This window comes from Suncus etruscus, chromosome X (assembly GCF_024139225.1).
Source record: "Suncus etruscus isolate mSunEtr1 chromosome X, mSunEtr1.pri.cur, whole genome shotgun sequence".
Lineage (NCBI taxonomy): Eukaryota > Metazoa > Chordata > Mammalia > Eulipotyphla > Soricidae > Suncus > Suncus etruscus.
In genome coordinates, this window is record NC_064868.1 from 128,636,476 (window position 1) to 128,651,430 (window position 14,955).

General features: G+C 45.7%; 1 protein-coding gene across 1 annotated transcript in view; it reads right to left on the reverse strand.

Annotated features, from left to right (window-relative positions):
• Positions 1-1,421: 1,421 nt before the first annotated feature.
• Positions 1,422-14,955, reverse strand: part of TMEM164 (transmembrane protein 164) — a 229,728-nt gene continuing 216,194 nt past the window's right edge. Inside the window, exons 5-6 of the mRNA XM_049767613.1 lie at positions 3,347-3,447; positions 1,422-1,728 (exon numbers count right to left, since the gene is read on the reverse strand). Coding sequence (XP_049623570.1) covers positions 1,522-1,728; positions 3,347-3,447 — 308 coding nt within the window. The 3' untranslated portion in view covers positions 1,422-1,521. The remainder of the gene's footprint in view (positions 1,729-3,346; positions 3,448-14,955) is intronic.

Here is a 14,955-nt window from a genome sequence, read left to right on the forward strand (position 1 = left end):
GCTTGCTAACATCCCAGCCAGGGAGCTGCTTAGGTTCCATCCAGGATTAATACAGTAATAGCTACAACACTAGCATGGCCGTGGTACACTGAGAGGCCTAGAATGGCAAGCAGGAAGAGAACAGAGCAGATGAGGTCATGAAACCATTTGTTTCTGTTCTTCGGCCAATCTGTGCTAAGGGTCCACCGGGAATCCCTTGGCTGGTGCCTCTGTTCTGAAGGTCTATGCATGGTGGAACTCAATTGTTGGAACAAAGGGTAGTTCCATGATGTCTCTTCTGGAGCACTTGGCCCTCCAGCAATGGGACTGATGACAGACTGGCCTCTGGCATTTACCTAGACATGAGTTTGTGGGTGGCAGAAGAATGTGTGCCCTGGCCCCTTCCCCAACAAGTGAGCCTGTCCCCAGGGACATCTCAGTCCAGACCATGCTGCCAGTGTCTACATCAGTCCAAGCGTATGCTGTTGACTGTCAACCACTACAGCAACGGATCGACAAGAGTGCTGTGAAAATCAGGACCAGAGACAAGATATTTTCGAAAGTCAATGTCCAGGAACCAATTAGCCAAAAACCAAAAAGAGAAAAAGGCAAAAAATCTCCAACTATAGCTCATTCAGGCCGAAAGCTGCCCTTTAAGACTGGGGCCAATGGGCAGAGAACCAATGTTCAAGGAGAACTTCAGATGAAAATGGCAACTATTGGTAATCTACAATTAAAATGGAGCTCATGATTTAAATCACTGTTTGCTCAAGCTCCCACTTGTGCTGATTAATCTCTGCTTGCTTCTGACTGGGATGGGACCATTTGCACCTTGTTCACTTGGGATTTGCCATTCTCACAGCTTGCAACTCCTCTGAAATGGAATCCTGAGGCCCAGCAGTGTTTCCACTACTCACCCAGGCAGCATCCTTGAGGGAGTGGCTAGCTGGTTATTTGCTTTGAATTTTGGGACATCAGTGAGAAGGAGCTGGGAGTTGCATTTAGTCCATGAGCTGGGAAATCCCTTGGTTCTCAGTTTATCGCTGGTATAGAAACAAGACCTTGGCTCCCCCTTCATAGCAAGGGCTGCCCTGGATGCAAAAGGGAACCACAGCATCAATCTGAGGGTGCCTGGCAGTGGTGAAATAAAACAAAGACCAATTGTACTGCTTAAACACGAAAAGAACTATATGACTTGTTTTCCCCCTTTTCCTCAACCAGCTGTTGTTAAAGCACCGACCAGCAGAATGAAAGAACCACTCACTCCCAGACTCCCAATAAGGCCACAAGGAGCCAGGAGAAGGAATCAAGGGAACGAGGAAAAATCCAGGCCTCAGCACTACACCCCAGGTTCCAGGAGAGTTCCTGGGGCCAAGGTGGGGGAGGAAGAATGGTAGAAGAAAGGTCTGAAGAGGAGAGAAGAATGGCACCAGACATCCTACTGGCCTCTTCCATGATTTCATCAAGAGCTGGGTGTTGTCCCACACAAGTCAGGGCTTGTTTCCTCGAGGAGAGAAAATAAAACCGACAACACAAGCACCTTCAGTCTATTTTCTTGGCTGGAAGCCGGAGCAAATCTAGCAGAGATTTACACAAGGGCCCAGCCATGTATGTGAACAGCATGACCAGCTTCCCGTGGGTCAGAGTCATGAGAGTCTGGTGTCCCGAGGCCCAGATGCGATACCAGGGGCCGTAGAATGGGTCTGAGATGGCCGGACACAGCATGTTGTTCAAATTCACTTCGGTGACCTGCAGGGACAAGGGAGGTAGAGTGAGCGATGACCGTCCTTAGGCTTCCTCTGGCTGCTGCCAATTCGGCCACCGCTAGTGACTAACGGGGACTAAATAAGGCGCGATTGATCCATCGCCACCTGTTTGTTGGAGGGATTTCTCGCCCAGAGGTTTTCCAAGCAGGTCCAAGCTCAATCCCTGGGGGGCTGAGGCAGAGAAGTGGGCAGGGGGAGAGGAAGTCAGTCCAGTGGCAAAAGCTCTTGGTTGTTTGCGGGGCCTTGCAGTCCGGTGGGGTCCAGAACTGGTTGCTGATTTGTAAGCATCTACCATGTTCTTATTCCCAGGAGAGATTGACAGCCCGGTGGCTAGCTCCACAAGTAACCTCAAAATCATATGGTGCTTGCCAATCTCTCCCCACCATGCTGAGATCTGCAGCGCACACAGAATGGGGGTGAATCCTCAGAGAAGAGTTCCTGAGGAACGTGGCACCTCAAATAGCTTCATGATGGATGGATGGGTGGGATGGGGATGAATGGGTGTGCAGAGCCTTTTCTGTAGGAGGCATAAACTGAGCCAGGCATATGCATGTCACTGAGCTTCATTGGTCTGGTTACAAGATGATCGTCCAGACCCTAGGCTCTAGAGTCCCAGAAGAGCATGGGAGACAAAGGGTGGATGCTCAGACTACTTCCTAGAGTGCAGAAAACATTCTCACCACTGCAGGGTGTTCCCATGGCACCCACAAACCAGCTCCAAGCAATACACAACAGGGAGAATAGGGAGAAGGGATAGCGACTGTTTCTAGGAAAACACTGGTGACACTGGCTACATGTCCTAGTCCGACTAGGTCTTAGGAAGCCCCCGTGGCCAGTGTCACATTCATGCCACTCACACACAAATGCAGACACATTCCTCAGGCCACAAGCACAGCCACAGCACTGCTCAGAACCCTGCACCACCCTTGTAGCCCAGGCACTGGAAAGAGGCGTCCTCACCACTGCTTCAAGACATAGGGCATTTGGTCCATGACACAGAAGGCCCAGAGCCATGCCCTCAAAGGGGAGGAGTAGCACAAAGAGGGGACAGCGCCATGCCTTGAATTTTGTCCTGACCCTCCCCAACTCTTTCTAGCTGTCCATGCACTCAGCAGGCATGAGCTTCATGGAACTCAACTACTGAGGCCAGCCAATCGCCATTCTGCAAGCAGTCTGGAACCCTGAAGGATGCCCCGGAGAGCCAGCACTACACCCCCCATTGGCCAGAGAGCTCAGTGCCTAGGATTAGGCCCAGAAAGAAGCCCAGGATGGAAGTTTCCCACCAATTCATGGCCACGCTGAAGGTTCTGCCTCTCCAGTGCTGTGGGGTGGAGTACAGTAAACAACTTCCACTTGGCAGCTTAGCTTCTGCACCCCCAAGTGGCCACCAGTAAAGGGACGGTTAGCGTCTCTGGGCAGTAGAGAAATGGCACTATGGAAGGCTTCAGGAAACTCTTTGGAGCATAAATCACCAACCCAGATGCAACAACGTGAAATCCTGGCCCTTGGCATTCAGAGATTTGTCAAACCAAGCAAGGCTTTAGCCAGGATTAGCCAGATTTATGGCGGCCTCCGGACAGAGGAGAGAGAACCCAACTTACCAGGCCCAAGATCTGCAAGACGGTGAAGTGATAAAAGAACATGAGGCCAGTGGAGAGAAGGGCCCACTGGAAACTGCGGAGGGGCTCTGGGGTGTAAGCACCTGGAGGAAAAGGGGAGACAGTGAGACGGTGCCCCACATTGGTGACCCACTTCTCTGCTTGGGCCCCAGGTGGGTAGAGGTGCTGAGGACACCCCCTTTCATCCAACAGTGACAGCCACACCACAGTCCACCCAGTGCTCTGCTTGGAACAGAACCACTCATTCCCAGTCTCAGCTTCTCCCCATGCAAAGGGGTGGGGGCATGACAAAAAGACCCGTGAACTTCTAGAATAAACGCATGCAATTCTGAAGAAGCCAAAGCAGAACAGAGGAAAATGAAGACCGTCTCCAGCAGAATTAAACACACCCATAACTAGCCTGTGGGGCAGTCCATGACCCCTTTTGCTATGTCTTAGCAGTTTTTTCCTAAAGAATTTGAGTCTTAGGGCCGGAGCCATAGGACAGCAGTAGGGCATTTGCCTTGCACGCGGCTAACCCACGACAGACCCGGGTTCGATTCCCGGCATCTATATGGTCCCCCAAGATTTCTGCACACCGCTGGGTGTAGCCCACCCCCCCAAATAAACTATAATAAATAAGAAAACCTATTATAAGTAAAAAAAATAGTAAAGCATTTACTTCTCCTGAAAATTATGTTTCCATGTCTCGGCATGTACATTAAGGGGTGTGAGTCTGGATATTTTTATTCTGACAATAAAATAGTCTTGCTGGATACACTTTTTTAAAATGTCTTAGACCATCCTATTATCTGTGTTCCTTTCATAATAACCTTATACAGAAAATTAAAACTATATAAATGATTTCCTGGAAATACCAGATATAATATTTCTAAAGGAATAGACAATTTTTTCTAAAGAAAAAAATTGTAAAGAAAATTAAGTGAAGCAAAAAAATATCTAGTCCTCTTGCATCCAAGAGTCCTTTGAACTCTCTGCCTGGCTCTCTCCACTCTAATTTTAATCAGTTCTTCATATTTCTACAGAGGAATATCATTGGGAAGTACAATATGTAGATTAAGAATGTTAACTTTGATGTTTGTTAGATAGATTTTGGTTTCAAAATCTAGATTCTTCTACTATTGGCTGTTGAACTTGAAAAGTTGTTTTTTGGTTTTGTTTTGCTTGGTAACACTCTGTGTGTGTGTGTTGCAGGAAAGGGTTTGGGGCACATCTGGTGATGCTCAGGGGTAACTCCTGGAACTATGCCCAGGAATTACTCTTGGCAGTGCTATGGGGATGCTGGGAATCGAACCCAGGCCACGCACAAGGCAAGCACACTCACTACTGTATTATTGTTCCAGGCTCTCTGCTCTGTGTTTGGGAGTCCTCGTGTTATCTGTGGGTGTATGGTGGCAGGGATTGAGCCAGTGTTGGCTGAATATAAGACTTTTACTCCTGCACTCTCTCCAGCACCAGCAAAAGTTATTAACATTCTTAAATCTTTATTTGTTTATAAAATGTAGCTAATAGTCCTATCAAAGTAGGGAAGAGTAAAATAAAGAGCTTATTTTTTTTTGTTCTTTTGAGACACAGCTGGTTGTTCTCAGGGCTTACTTCTGGCTATATACTCAGGGATCACATTTGCTGAGCCCCAGGGGATCATATGTGATGCCAGAGATGGAACCAGGCTTGGCTATGTGCAAAGCAAGCACTTTAAACCCTGTAACATCTATCTCTCTGGCCTCAATTTCCTGAGAGCTGTATGCATGGGAGCTGCCACACACAATCTAAGTATTGAATGTGTATTAGATGGAATCATTACTAAAGGAGGATAATTATTCTTATAACTAAGGAATGCGTCATAGCCAGTGGTTTTGCCACTTCCCAGCTGTTAATAAAACAGCTTCCTTCCCCCACCTAAGAACAACAAGAATGACAAATTCTCCCCTCTCTACTCACTCGGCGCAAATCTCTCAGTGGGCCTGGATGAATTCCAGAGCTGGCAGAGCTGGAGTGTGGTTTCTACAATGGTGTGGGTGTCACTGTGAATGGAGACTAAGAGGGGTGCTCCATCCAGAATGAAAGGAACGTGAAGCTCAGTGTCCCCAGCAAGTAAGCGGAGGGCAAGATGACATCCTGGACTGCTTTTCCCCGGGTCAGACTGTCACTTATTTCCTGCAGCTATTAAGCTTTGATTCCATTTCTAAGCCCTGGGCTACCTTTGGGAATGGGAAGGTGAGATGTGGGGGAGGCGGATGTGTGAGTCAGAACCCAGTGACTAGTGTGATGACCAAAGTCTGGGCCATTGGTAGAAGGAGGAATGGCAAAACCCAGCTTAGGTAGGTATGGAAGGGGTACTGGGACCTGTTGTTGAAGGAGCAGAAGCAGAATCCTATTCGGAGGGGCAAATGCATCAGCTCAGGGGGCAGACCAGCACCCAGCCTGTGGGCAGACCACAGTGGGAGCAAGGGGATCAGGTGTGTGTGGAGACTAGAGGCACAGGGGACCTAGACGCAGATGAACAGGAGGGAGTCCAGGTCTACCACCAAGCTAAGTTCAAGGCTTCTTCCAGTCCTCTTATGTTATAGGCTCGAGAGCAGGCAGATAATAACAAACAGGGAAGTGACTAGCCCTCCCTCCAAAATGTGGGGCCCCTGGCTAACTGGCTCTCGACCTCTCAAGGGGGCAGCCACCAGGCAGCTCTATCACCAAACATCCCACCACTTGGTAAGGATTTAGGACTAAAAGTACTAGCTTCTCACGTTGCAAGAGAAGGCAGAAGGAAGGACTCTAAAGCCAAAGAGAAAGGACAGCACCAACAACTACCTGGAAGGGACACCACCATATTCCTTGAACACCCTCAGGCAGGACCCCAGATCACAGAGCAGATGGCCCCTAAGCACCGACAGGAGTGACCCTCAAGCCGTGAACTAAATGAATAGTTATGCCCCATTGCTTGATTTTTATTTTTGTTTTTTGGGTCACACCCAGCAGTCTCAAAGGTTATTCCTGACTCTACGCTCAGAAATCACTCCCGGCAGGCTCAGGGGACCATATGGGATGCCGGGATTTGAACCACCATCCTTCTGCATGCAAGGCAAATGCCTTACCTCCAGGTATCTCTCCGGCCCCCCATTACTTTATTTTTAAATGCTGAAAATAGTTCAAAACTTCTTGAGAATATTGAACAAATAGTGAATAAAGTGTATCTTCTGGAGGAACTAAGCCCCCCCCCCCTGCCACCCCAGGGGACAAACTTTGAGCTCTCCTGCAGGGCCAGGCCACTGGGCAGAAGTTGGGGACATCTACAGGGATGTGATCAGGTGCGGGGCTGGCCAAACTCAATCTGGCCTGCTGAGACAGAGAGACTCCCAAGGAGAAGGGAGGAAGTGGAATGTACTTAGCAATGGGGCTGAAAAGTGAAACAGAAAAGCACCAAACAGAAAAGCTGGAGTGATAGATAGTACAGTGGATAGGCCATTTGCTGTCTGGGTTCAATCCCCGGAATTCCATTATGCTTCCCTGAGTGATTCCTGAATGCAAAGCCTGGATTAATCCCTGAGCATAGCTAGGTGTGGCCTTAAAACAAACAACTAAACACACAAAAAACAAAGTCCCCAAATCAGGGGTAGGGAGCTTGCCTTGTACACAGCTAACATGGTATCAATGCCCAGAGTCTCATATGGTCTCCTGAGCACTGCCAAGTGTGGCCCCAAAGCAAAATAAAACAAAAAGCAGCAACTTAAATTTAAAAAAATGGGGCCGGCGAGGTGGCGCTAGAGGTAAGGTGTCTGCCTTACAAGCCTTAGCCAAGGAAGGACCACGGTTCGATCCCCCGGTGTCCCATATGGTTCCCCCAAGCCAGGGGAAATTTCTGATCGCTTAGCCAGGAGTAACCCTTGAGCATCAAACGGGTGTGGCCCGAAAAAACAAACAAAAAAAAATGAAAGTTGGCAGGGTATGGCAAAAAATGAAAAACTGAGAAGGAAAGAGCTAGAAAAAATCCCTGCCAGGGGTCTATCTTTGTTCTCACTAGGTTTGCTAGAACCTTTTTAACTGTGACAAAGAAAAGAAAAAATAGTAGATTAGGGCAGAAGGTCCAGAAGAGAAGTCAGTTTAGTGAAGAAGAAATTGAGGGTTTGGGGGATCTCCAACTGGTTATGTCTCTCAGGTAATAAGTCTCAGGGGCCAATATCAGGGGTTTGGCAGACATGGCTTTGTAGTTGCCAGCTTTATAAATGAGCAACTACAGTGTCCTGAGCAAGACTTGATCCTTATTTTACTAGAAAATAGGATGACAGGAACTATTTTTCAAGAAAGTAGATGAAACTCTATACAATCAATCATTCAAGTCATGATGGTAGTTCTCTACACAGGAATTAATAAATGCAGACTGTTAATTTTATTGCCTGTGAGGGTTATATTTGGCAGTGTCCAAGGACTTACTCCTGGCTCTGAGCTTGGAGGTCATTCCTGGCAGTGCTCAGGGGATCATGAAGCCTGGGGATTAAATCTGGAGCTCCCACATGCAAAACTGTAGTACTCAGCCCTTTTTCCCCACTGGGGTTTAGCACACTATGTGCCATCCGCATACAATGTAAGATGTAAGCCTATGGAAAGAGAGAGGTGAAAGGTGGAAGGCAGTGCCTAAGGAATTCCAGTTGGAGAGAGATGGGCTTGAGGGGATAGAAGAAAGGAGAAAGGAGCTGAGGAGTCAGAAGGTTGTTTAAGAGCATCAACGTTATTTCTCCATTTTATGGAAAGAAAATGAAGTTCCAAAACCACTAAGTATGCAATATGGACAGATAAAGGCAGGGGGTGGTCTTCCCCTACTGACAGAATACCAAACTTCTAGATTCGCTCAGGGCCTCATTCTTCAGGGCACCTGCAGATAGTTGCCCAGTTTTCCTGTAGCTTTCATGGCAACACGCTTCTTCCTTCTCTTTCTCTTCTCTTGGCCACAATGCCTCAGAGTCCCAATGTGGACAGCATTGGCCTAAATGTATGAAGAGTGGAAAGATAGTGGGCTCACTTCTGGATTCCACTCCAGAGACTTTGCTCTCTGCTCCCATGTGGGCACTGGGCCCTGCATTCTTCCCTGGCCTCTGGGGAAGGGAGTCTAAGGAGGGGGATGATGGGATGTCTTTTTCTTGAAGGGTTCTTCTCCCGAGCTTCTCTTCGACAGCTGAGCTGTGGTGGCAATGGTTGCAGGAATGGGAATATAGGACATCAGTCAGGAGACCTGGGGAAACTTGGGCACAGGCTCTGACCCAGGGGGAGCCCTTCCATCACTATGCTTCTCTCCAGCTCACCTTCACCTTAGAGCCTCTGGTCCTGTGCTGCCTCATGATGGGGAAGGGTCACTTACAGCAGCCAGAAGTCAGGGTTCTCAGGCAGCCTACTAGCTCTCTCAAGCTAGCCCTCACAAGCTTGATCTCATTCATTTACTATTGCATCATCTAACTCATTACACTCTTTGTTAGTCTAGGGTAGCAGGAAGTGTGACCAAATCACCCCACCACATTTGGCATCTAGTTGGTGCTCAACAGGTTCAGTAGGAAAAGAAAATCATTATACAGTGGCATAGGCTATCAGTCACATGGCAGAACTAGAGCTATTTAGCTCAGCCATAGGACTTGGAGGGCTGCTGTCCCTTATACAAACACACATCCATACATACACAAAACCAGCATACTGCCCTTATTTGCACAAAAGTTTTAGACTGGTGTTGCCTATTGAGAAACCAAAAGCAAACCAAGTGGAGAGATAATGAAGTAAACTTCAGAGCCTCCATATTACGCAACAACCCACAGAACATCATTCTAGGACAGTAGGGCTCTCTCTTTTCCTGTGTGGAACAGCCCCTATTGAGTCATGGTAAGAACAGGAGACGGAACACTAAGCAGCACGTTGATTATGTCTCAAAAATAGAAACCAAGGGCCAGGGAGATAGTGCAGAGGATAGGGCTCTTGGCCTCCATGCGGCTGACCCAGAGGTTCAATTCCCAGCACCCATATGTTTCCCGAGTCTACCAAGAGTCATTCCTGAGCACAGATCCAAGAATAATTCCCAAACACCACCAGAAGTGGCCCCTCCGAGCACAAATAAAACCTCAAAACAAAAGAAAGCGAAACAAAACCAAGGGTCAGAGAGTTAGTGTGGCAGGTAAAAAACATTTGCCTTGCATATCTGGTTATATTCCAGATACCACATATGGTTACCTCTAACACAGTTAAGGGTGGCCTCTGAGCATATATGGCTTTGGCCCCCAAGGAGGACCAAGAGGAGGGGGTAGAAGAAACGCTGCTGAGCCATGATCACTTCACTCCCCTCAGGGTCCTGCTTCTCCATCCATGATCCCAGAGTTTTGCCTGCCAAGGTTCCTCTGTGTAGGTGATAATGTGCAACTCCCTGGCGGTCATGGTATTTATTTTCTTAAGATTTAGTAAGGAAAGCAACTCTATTAAAAAACAAACAAACCTACAATAGCAGCACACAAAAAATCCACAAGCCATCAAGGTCTTGGAGTTAGAGAAGGGTTTGATGCCTGTGTCTCCTACTGTCTTCTGAGGTTTTCCTTGAGCAAATGTTGTCACTCCTCTAAGCCCATCTTCCCATATCTGCACTGAAGGTCACCTTTACTATCGCAGGGGTTACTGAGGGAATAAGCTTCAGAGAAGTGTGAATATAGCAGCTGGCAGCTACTATTTTGATCATGGCAAACCCAAAAATCTCTTCCAATAGAAAGAATATAAGAACCTGATCCAGGGGGTGAATGTCTCTGTATGGGGGATTTGTGCTTTTACTGCAGTTGGTGTGTTTCCTTGTGGAAATGGCTACTCAGTTTATTTGCTAAAGAAAGAAAAGAGAATGCATCAAGAGATTACAGGATCCTGCCTCCAAAGATCTATGCAAGTTGGATGCATACCTACATCAGTTTCTTTTTTTTTTTATAAACCTGGATGTGGCCTTTGGGATCATCTCAGTGAAAAGTCAGATTTCTTTCTCAAGGAAAAGAGAAGCAAGCATTTTAAGGAAAATGAAAGACATAAATCCTTTTCTTTTGTCTACCATAAGGACAACTGTGACATTTTCTTTTTTTAAGCCCCTAATCTCCATCATATTATTCTTTTTTTTTTTTTACCATTTTTTCCCTTTTATTCAAACACTGTGGTTACAAAGTTATTCATGATTGAGTTTCAATCCTACAATGTATGCCACCCTTCACCCATGAACATTTTCTGCCAAAAAGTCTCCAGTTTGCCCCCACACCTGCCTGCTTCTGGGGTGGGAACATTTTACTCCTCTCCCTTTCTCTCTCCCCTTTTCCATTTTAGACATTGTGGTTTGCACAATTGTTAATCAAGGGGTACCATGCACATCATTTTATCACCATTCAATATGCAATTCTTATCCAGAGTGATCAGTTCCACCTATCACTGTCAGAGATGAGTGCCAGGAGGACCAGTCCATATTAGGAAACTGTGACATTTTCGACTAGTGTCCCACATCACAGGAGGACAGGAGTTCAGCTCAAAAGGTAGGGTTCTGGAAAGCATGGTAACAACTTTTTAGGCTACTGATTCCTGCCAAAAGGGAACTTAATGAGAGCTAGGCAAGAAGTCAACCGCATCACTAGTAGCTTCCAAGGCTCCTTTCTCTTGCCCTCTCATCTCAGGCATCACTTATACCAAAGAGATGAGTCTGGATTGGGGGACTCATCCACTTCTCCAATCAGCTCTCTGATCCTTTTAACTCCTTCCTTAACACACTTCACCCATTCAGTCAACACTGATCCAATGCACACAGGTCAGATTGCATACTGGATACTGGGGTGGGAGAGAGACCAAGAGAGCCCCCACTTTAGAGGAGCTCCCCAAACTTATCTGGTGGTCTAACAAAGTATGCATAGAGAACACTGGGGACACGAAGGAAGAGGCTCTGTAGAAGAAGATGGTTCAGTTTGGAAAACAGAAGCCATGGGAAAGGCTGGAGCTTGAAGGAAGGAAAGAACATTCTGGGCCGAAGAGACCTCTAGAGGAAAGGTATGGGTTTGTGATCCAGCATGCTGGTCCTGGATACAAGTCTAAGAAGGTCTGTGTGAGTGAAGCGTCACAGAGCGGGGGTCATGTATCAGCAGAGAAAGCTCTGAGAGACAGGTAAGTGGGGTGGACTCCCAAAGAACCTTGAAACTGACCTTGGTTCTGCATATGTGAGGCCAAGGGAGAGGTTTCCAGCAGGCCAGGGCAAGAGTATGTTAATCATTTAGCCAGCCACACTGCTCTGGCAGCTGAGTGGATGATGAACTGGCGATTGAACAAACATAAAGGAAACGTCTAACAGGCCCAGAGGACACTTATCCAGTTCATCGTTGGTTATTGCTGCTGCTGCCAGTCCTGCTTAGCCGCCAACTTGTGCTGGGCTGACAGTGCGCATGTGTAGAATGTGTGCTGACACTCTCCCACTTCCCTCCTTCCCTGCTTCTTGACTTTTCCTCTCAGTCTTGGGCAGGGGTCCTCAAACTATGGTCCGTGGGCCACTATTGCTCATAGTTTTTTTAACTATAGTCTGGCCTTCCAATGGTCTGAAAGATAGTGAACATGTCCTCTGTTTAAAATGTTTGAGGACCCTTGATCTAGGCTAGGGTGACTCTGCGTTGATGAGTTCGGTAACTAGAAGTTGATTTATGAGAGAGATGATTTCAGATTGGGGCAGGCCAACGAAGAAGGCTGACAGGACAGCCAGGGCACCCTCTATAATCAGCTGAAGACTGTAGTTTGGGTTTTCGTTTCAGATGAGAAACTGGGAAAGAGCTTGTGATATGGATAAAATTGGTGAAGAAGCAGTTACAGGATGAGATTAAAACCCAAGGATAGATGACCATGAAACAATCAGAAGAAAGAAAAGAAAAGACGTTTCTACATTGCCACCAGCCTTGTTAATTACATTTATATGGGTTTGAATGAAATAAAACTCAAAATTTGGCTCCACATGCATAGGAGTCACAGAGCTGTTTCTCAATAACCACAAGTGGCTGGGAACTGCCATCTTAGAAAGTGCCAAGGTAAGAACAGCTATCATGACAGCAAATTCTACTTGGAATACATGTCTCTGGTAAGGTGCAAGAAATCAATGCTTCTACTGGGTTTGGTTATGTGTCAGTCAATGGTGAATTTTACTATACAATTTTTTTAAATAATTCTTTTATTTAAATATTGATTCCAAACATGATTGTAGTTGGGTTTCAGTCATAAAAAGAGAACCCCCCCCCTTCACCAGTGCAACATTCCCATCACCAATGTTCCCATCTCCTTTGTCCCCCACCCCAAGACAGGCTTTCTATATCCCTCACTCACTGACAGTGTTATGATAGTTCTTGCAAAGGAAGCATGCAGGACTCACACTAACTGTGCTCAGGAGAGCCCCCTGGTGGTGCTCAGGGGAGTATATATGAAACAGATTCAAACTAGGCACCCACCAGGAGCGATCGCTGAGCACTGAGTCATTCAAAATATAGCAGCAATATAATGTCTGTGGCTTTATTATAATAAAGTGACACAATGTTTATATATATGAACCTAGAAATTCTGCTTTGAGCTCCAGCCACACAACCTCTTCAACATCTGTACGTACTGTACTTAAAGATTTTGTGGGCCTGGTACATTGAAATCCACTTCTGATTTTGACTCCTGTAATCAAGCATTATAGTATGGTTCCCATAAATCACACCCAACTAGTACATAAATATTTCCAGTATTCTTCTCCTGAGCTGCTTTGGCCATGTGGCCCAAAATGATTCAGCCATGAAACTTGCTTTAGTCAATGAAACATAAGCACTTATGTTTTGGTACCAGCTATATTAGAATGCTGTCCTGCAACCCACATAGCATCAAAGGTAATGAAGAGAATGAGAGCTAGTTGTCCCAGCTGTTTCTGTTGAGCTCAGGTAGAACAAGGAAATGTCACCTGACTCGTCCTCTGTGGAAAACAATGTGATCTATCAAAATATAGGCATATAGGGGCCAGAGCAGTTGTATAAGCGATAAGGCATCTGCCTTGCATGTGCTAGCCTAGGACGGACCACAGTTCAATTCCCTAGCATCCCATATGTTCCCCAAAGCCAGGAACAATTTCTGAGCACATAGCCAGGAGTAACCCCTGGGCCTGGGTGTGGCCCAAAAACATATCCATATCCATATATGTATCTCCTTTTAAATTAATGTTTTTGTGTTTTCATTATAGATACCAAGAAATGATACCACTAGGTCATGTGGGAGTTATATTTGTATACACACACACACCACTATGTTCATTGCCACAATTAGTACAATAGCCAAGTTATGGAAACAAACCAAATGACCAACAATGGGTAAGCAGATCAAGAAGTTGTGGTATACAGATTCCCAACAGGATACTGATCAGTCATAAGAAAAGATAAAGTCATGCAATTTACTAATACATGGATCTGGATGGTATCATACTTAGTGAGTTAGTCAGATTCTGGAGAAGGACTTAAGATTCATACAGGATATAAAAAAACACAGTAGGGGAGTAGCTAATGCCCAAAGACAATAAAAGAACCGGTGAACTGGTCCTTATTAGGAAGCTTTCCATTGGGACAGAGGGAGTATATCAGGAAAGACACCACTGTGAAAATGATAGAGGGAAATGGCCACTCTGGGCAAGGATTGTATAATGAAAGGAGGCAAAGTGGTATATGTATAATCTATCAGTAACGGTATTATAAACATTAGTTCCTGAAAGGGAAAAAAAAACTGTATATGCCAAAAAAGAAAAAAAAAGAAAAAGTGCCTGCCAAAAACCAAAACACTATACACAAAAAGCCCTCTATATTCCTATATTCATCATAGCACTACTTACAACAGACAGAACCTGAGAACAGATGATTGGCTAAAGAAACTGTGGTACATCTATATAATGGAATACTATGCAACCATTACGAAAAATGAAGTCATGAAATGTGCTTATATAAGGATAGAAACAGAGATTATTATGCTGCGTAAAATGACTCGAAGGGAGAGGGATAAACATAGAATAATCTCACTCATTTATGGATATAAGAGAAGTAGAATACAGTACAGAAATACTATCTAGAGAAAATCGAGATGAGGGCCTGGAAGACTAGTCCATGGATGGAAGCTTGCCACAAAGAGTAGTGAGTGTACTTAGAGTAGAGAAGGATCTACTATGACAATGATGTTTGAACTGATCACTTTGGATAAGAACTGGGTGCTGCAGGAGATAAAGTGGCATGCCTAGTACTCCTTTATTGACAATAGTACAAACCAGTGTCAAAAAAAGGAAGAGAGAGAAGTAAAGCAGAGACAGGCATGGGTGGGGACATTGATGGCAGGAAAAGTACACTTTTGAAGGGTAGTGTAGATTCTAAACTGAAACTCAAATATAAACAACTTGGTAACCATGGTACTTAAATAAAGAAATTATTATTTTTAAAAAGTGTTTGCAGGATGGAGACTGGAGGGAAACTGGGGACCGTGGTTAGAGGAAGTAGGCAATGATGAAGAAGAGATCAGTGTTGGAACATTGATTTCTAAAATTTCAGTAATTTCAGTAAGCCTGAAACTTA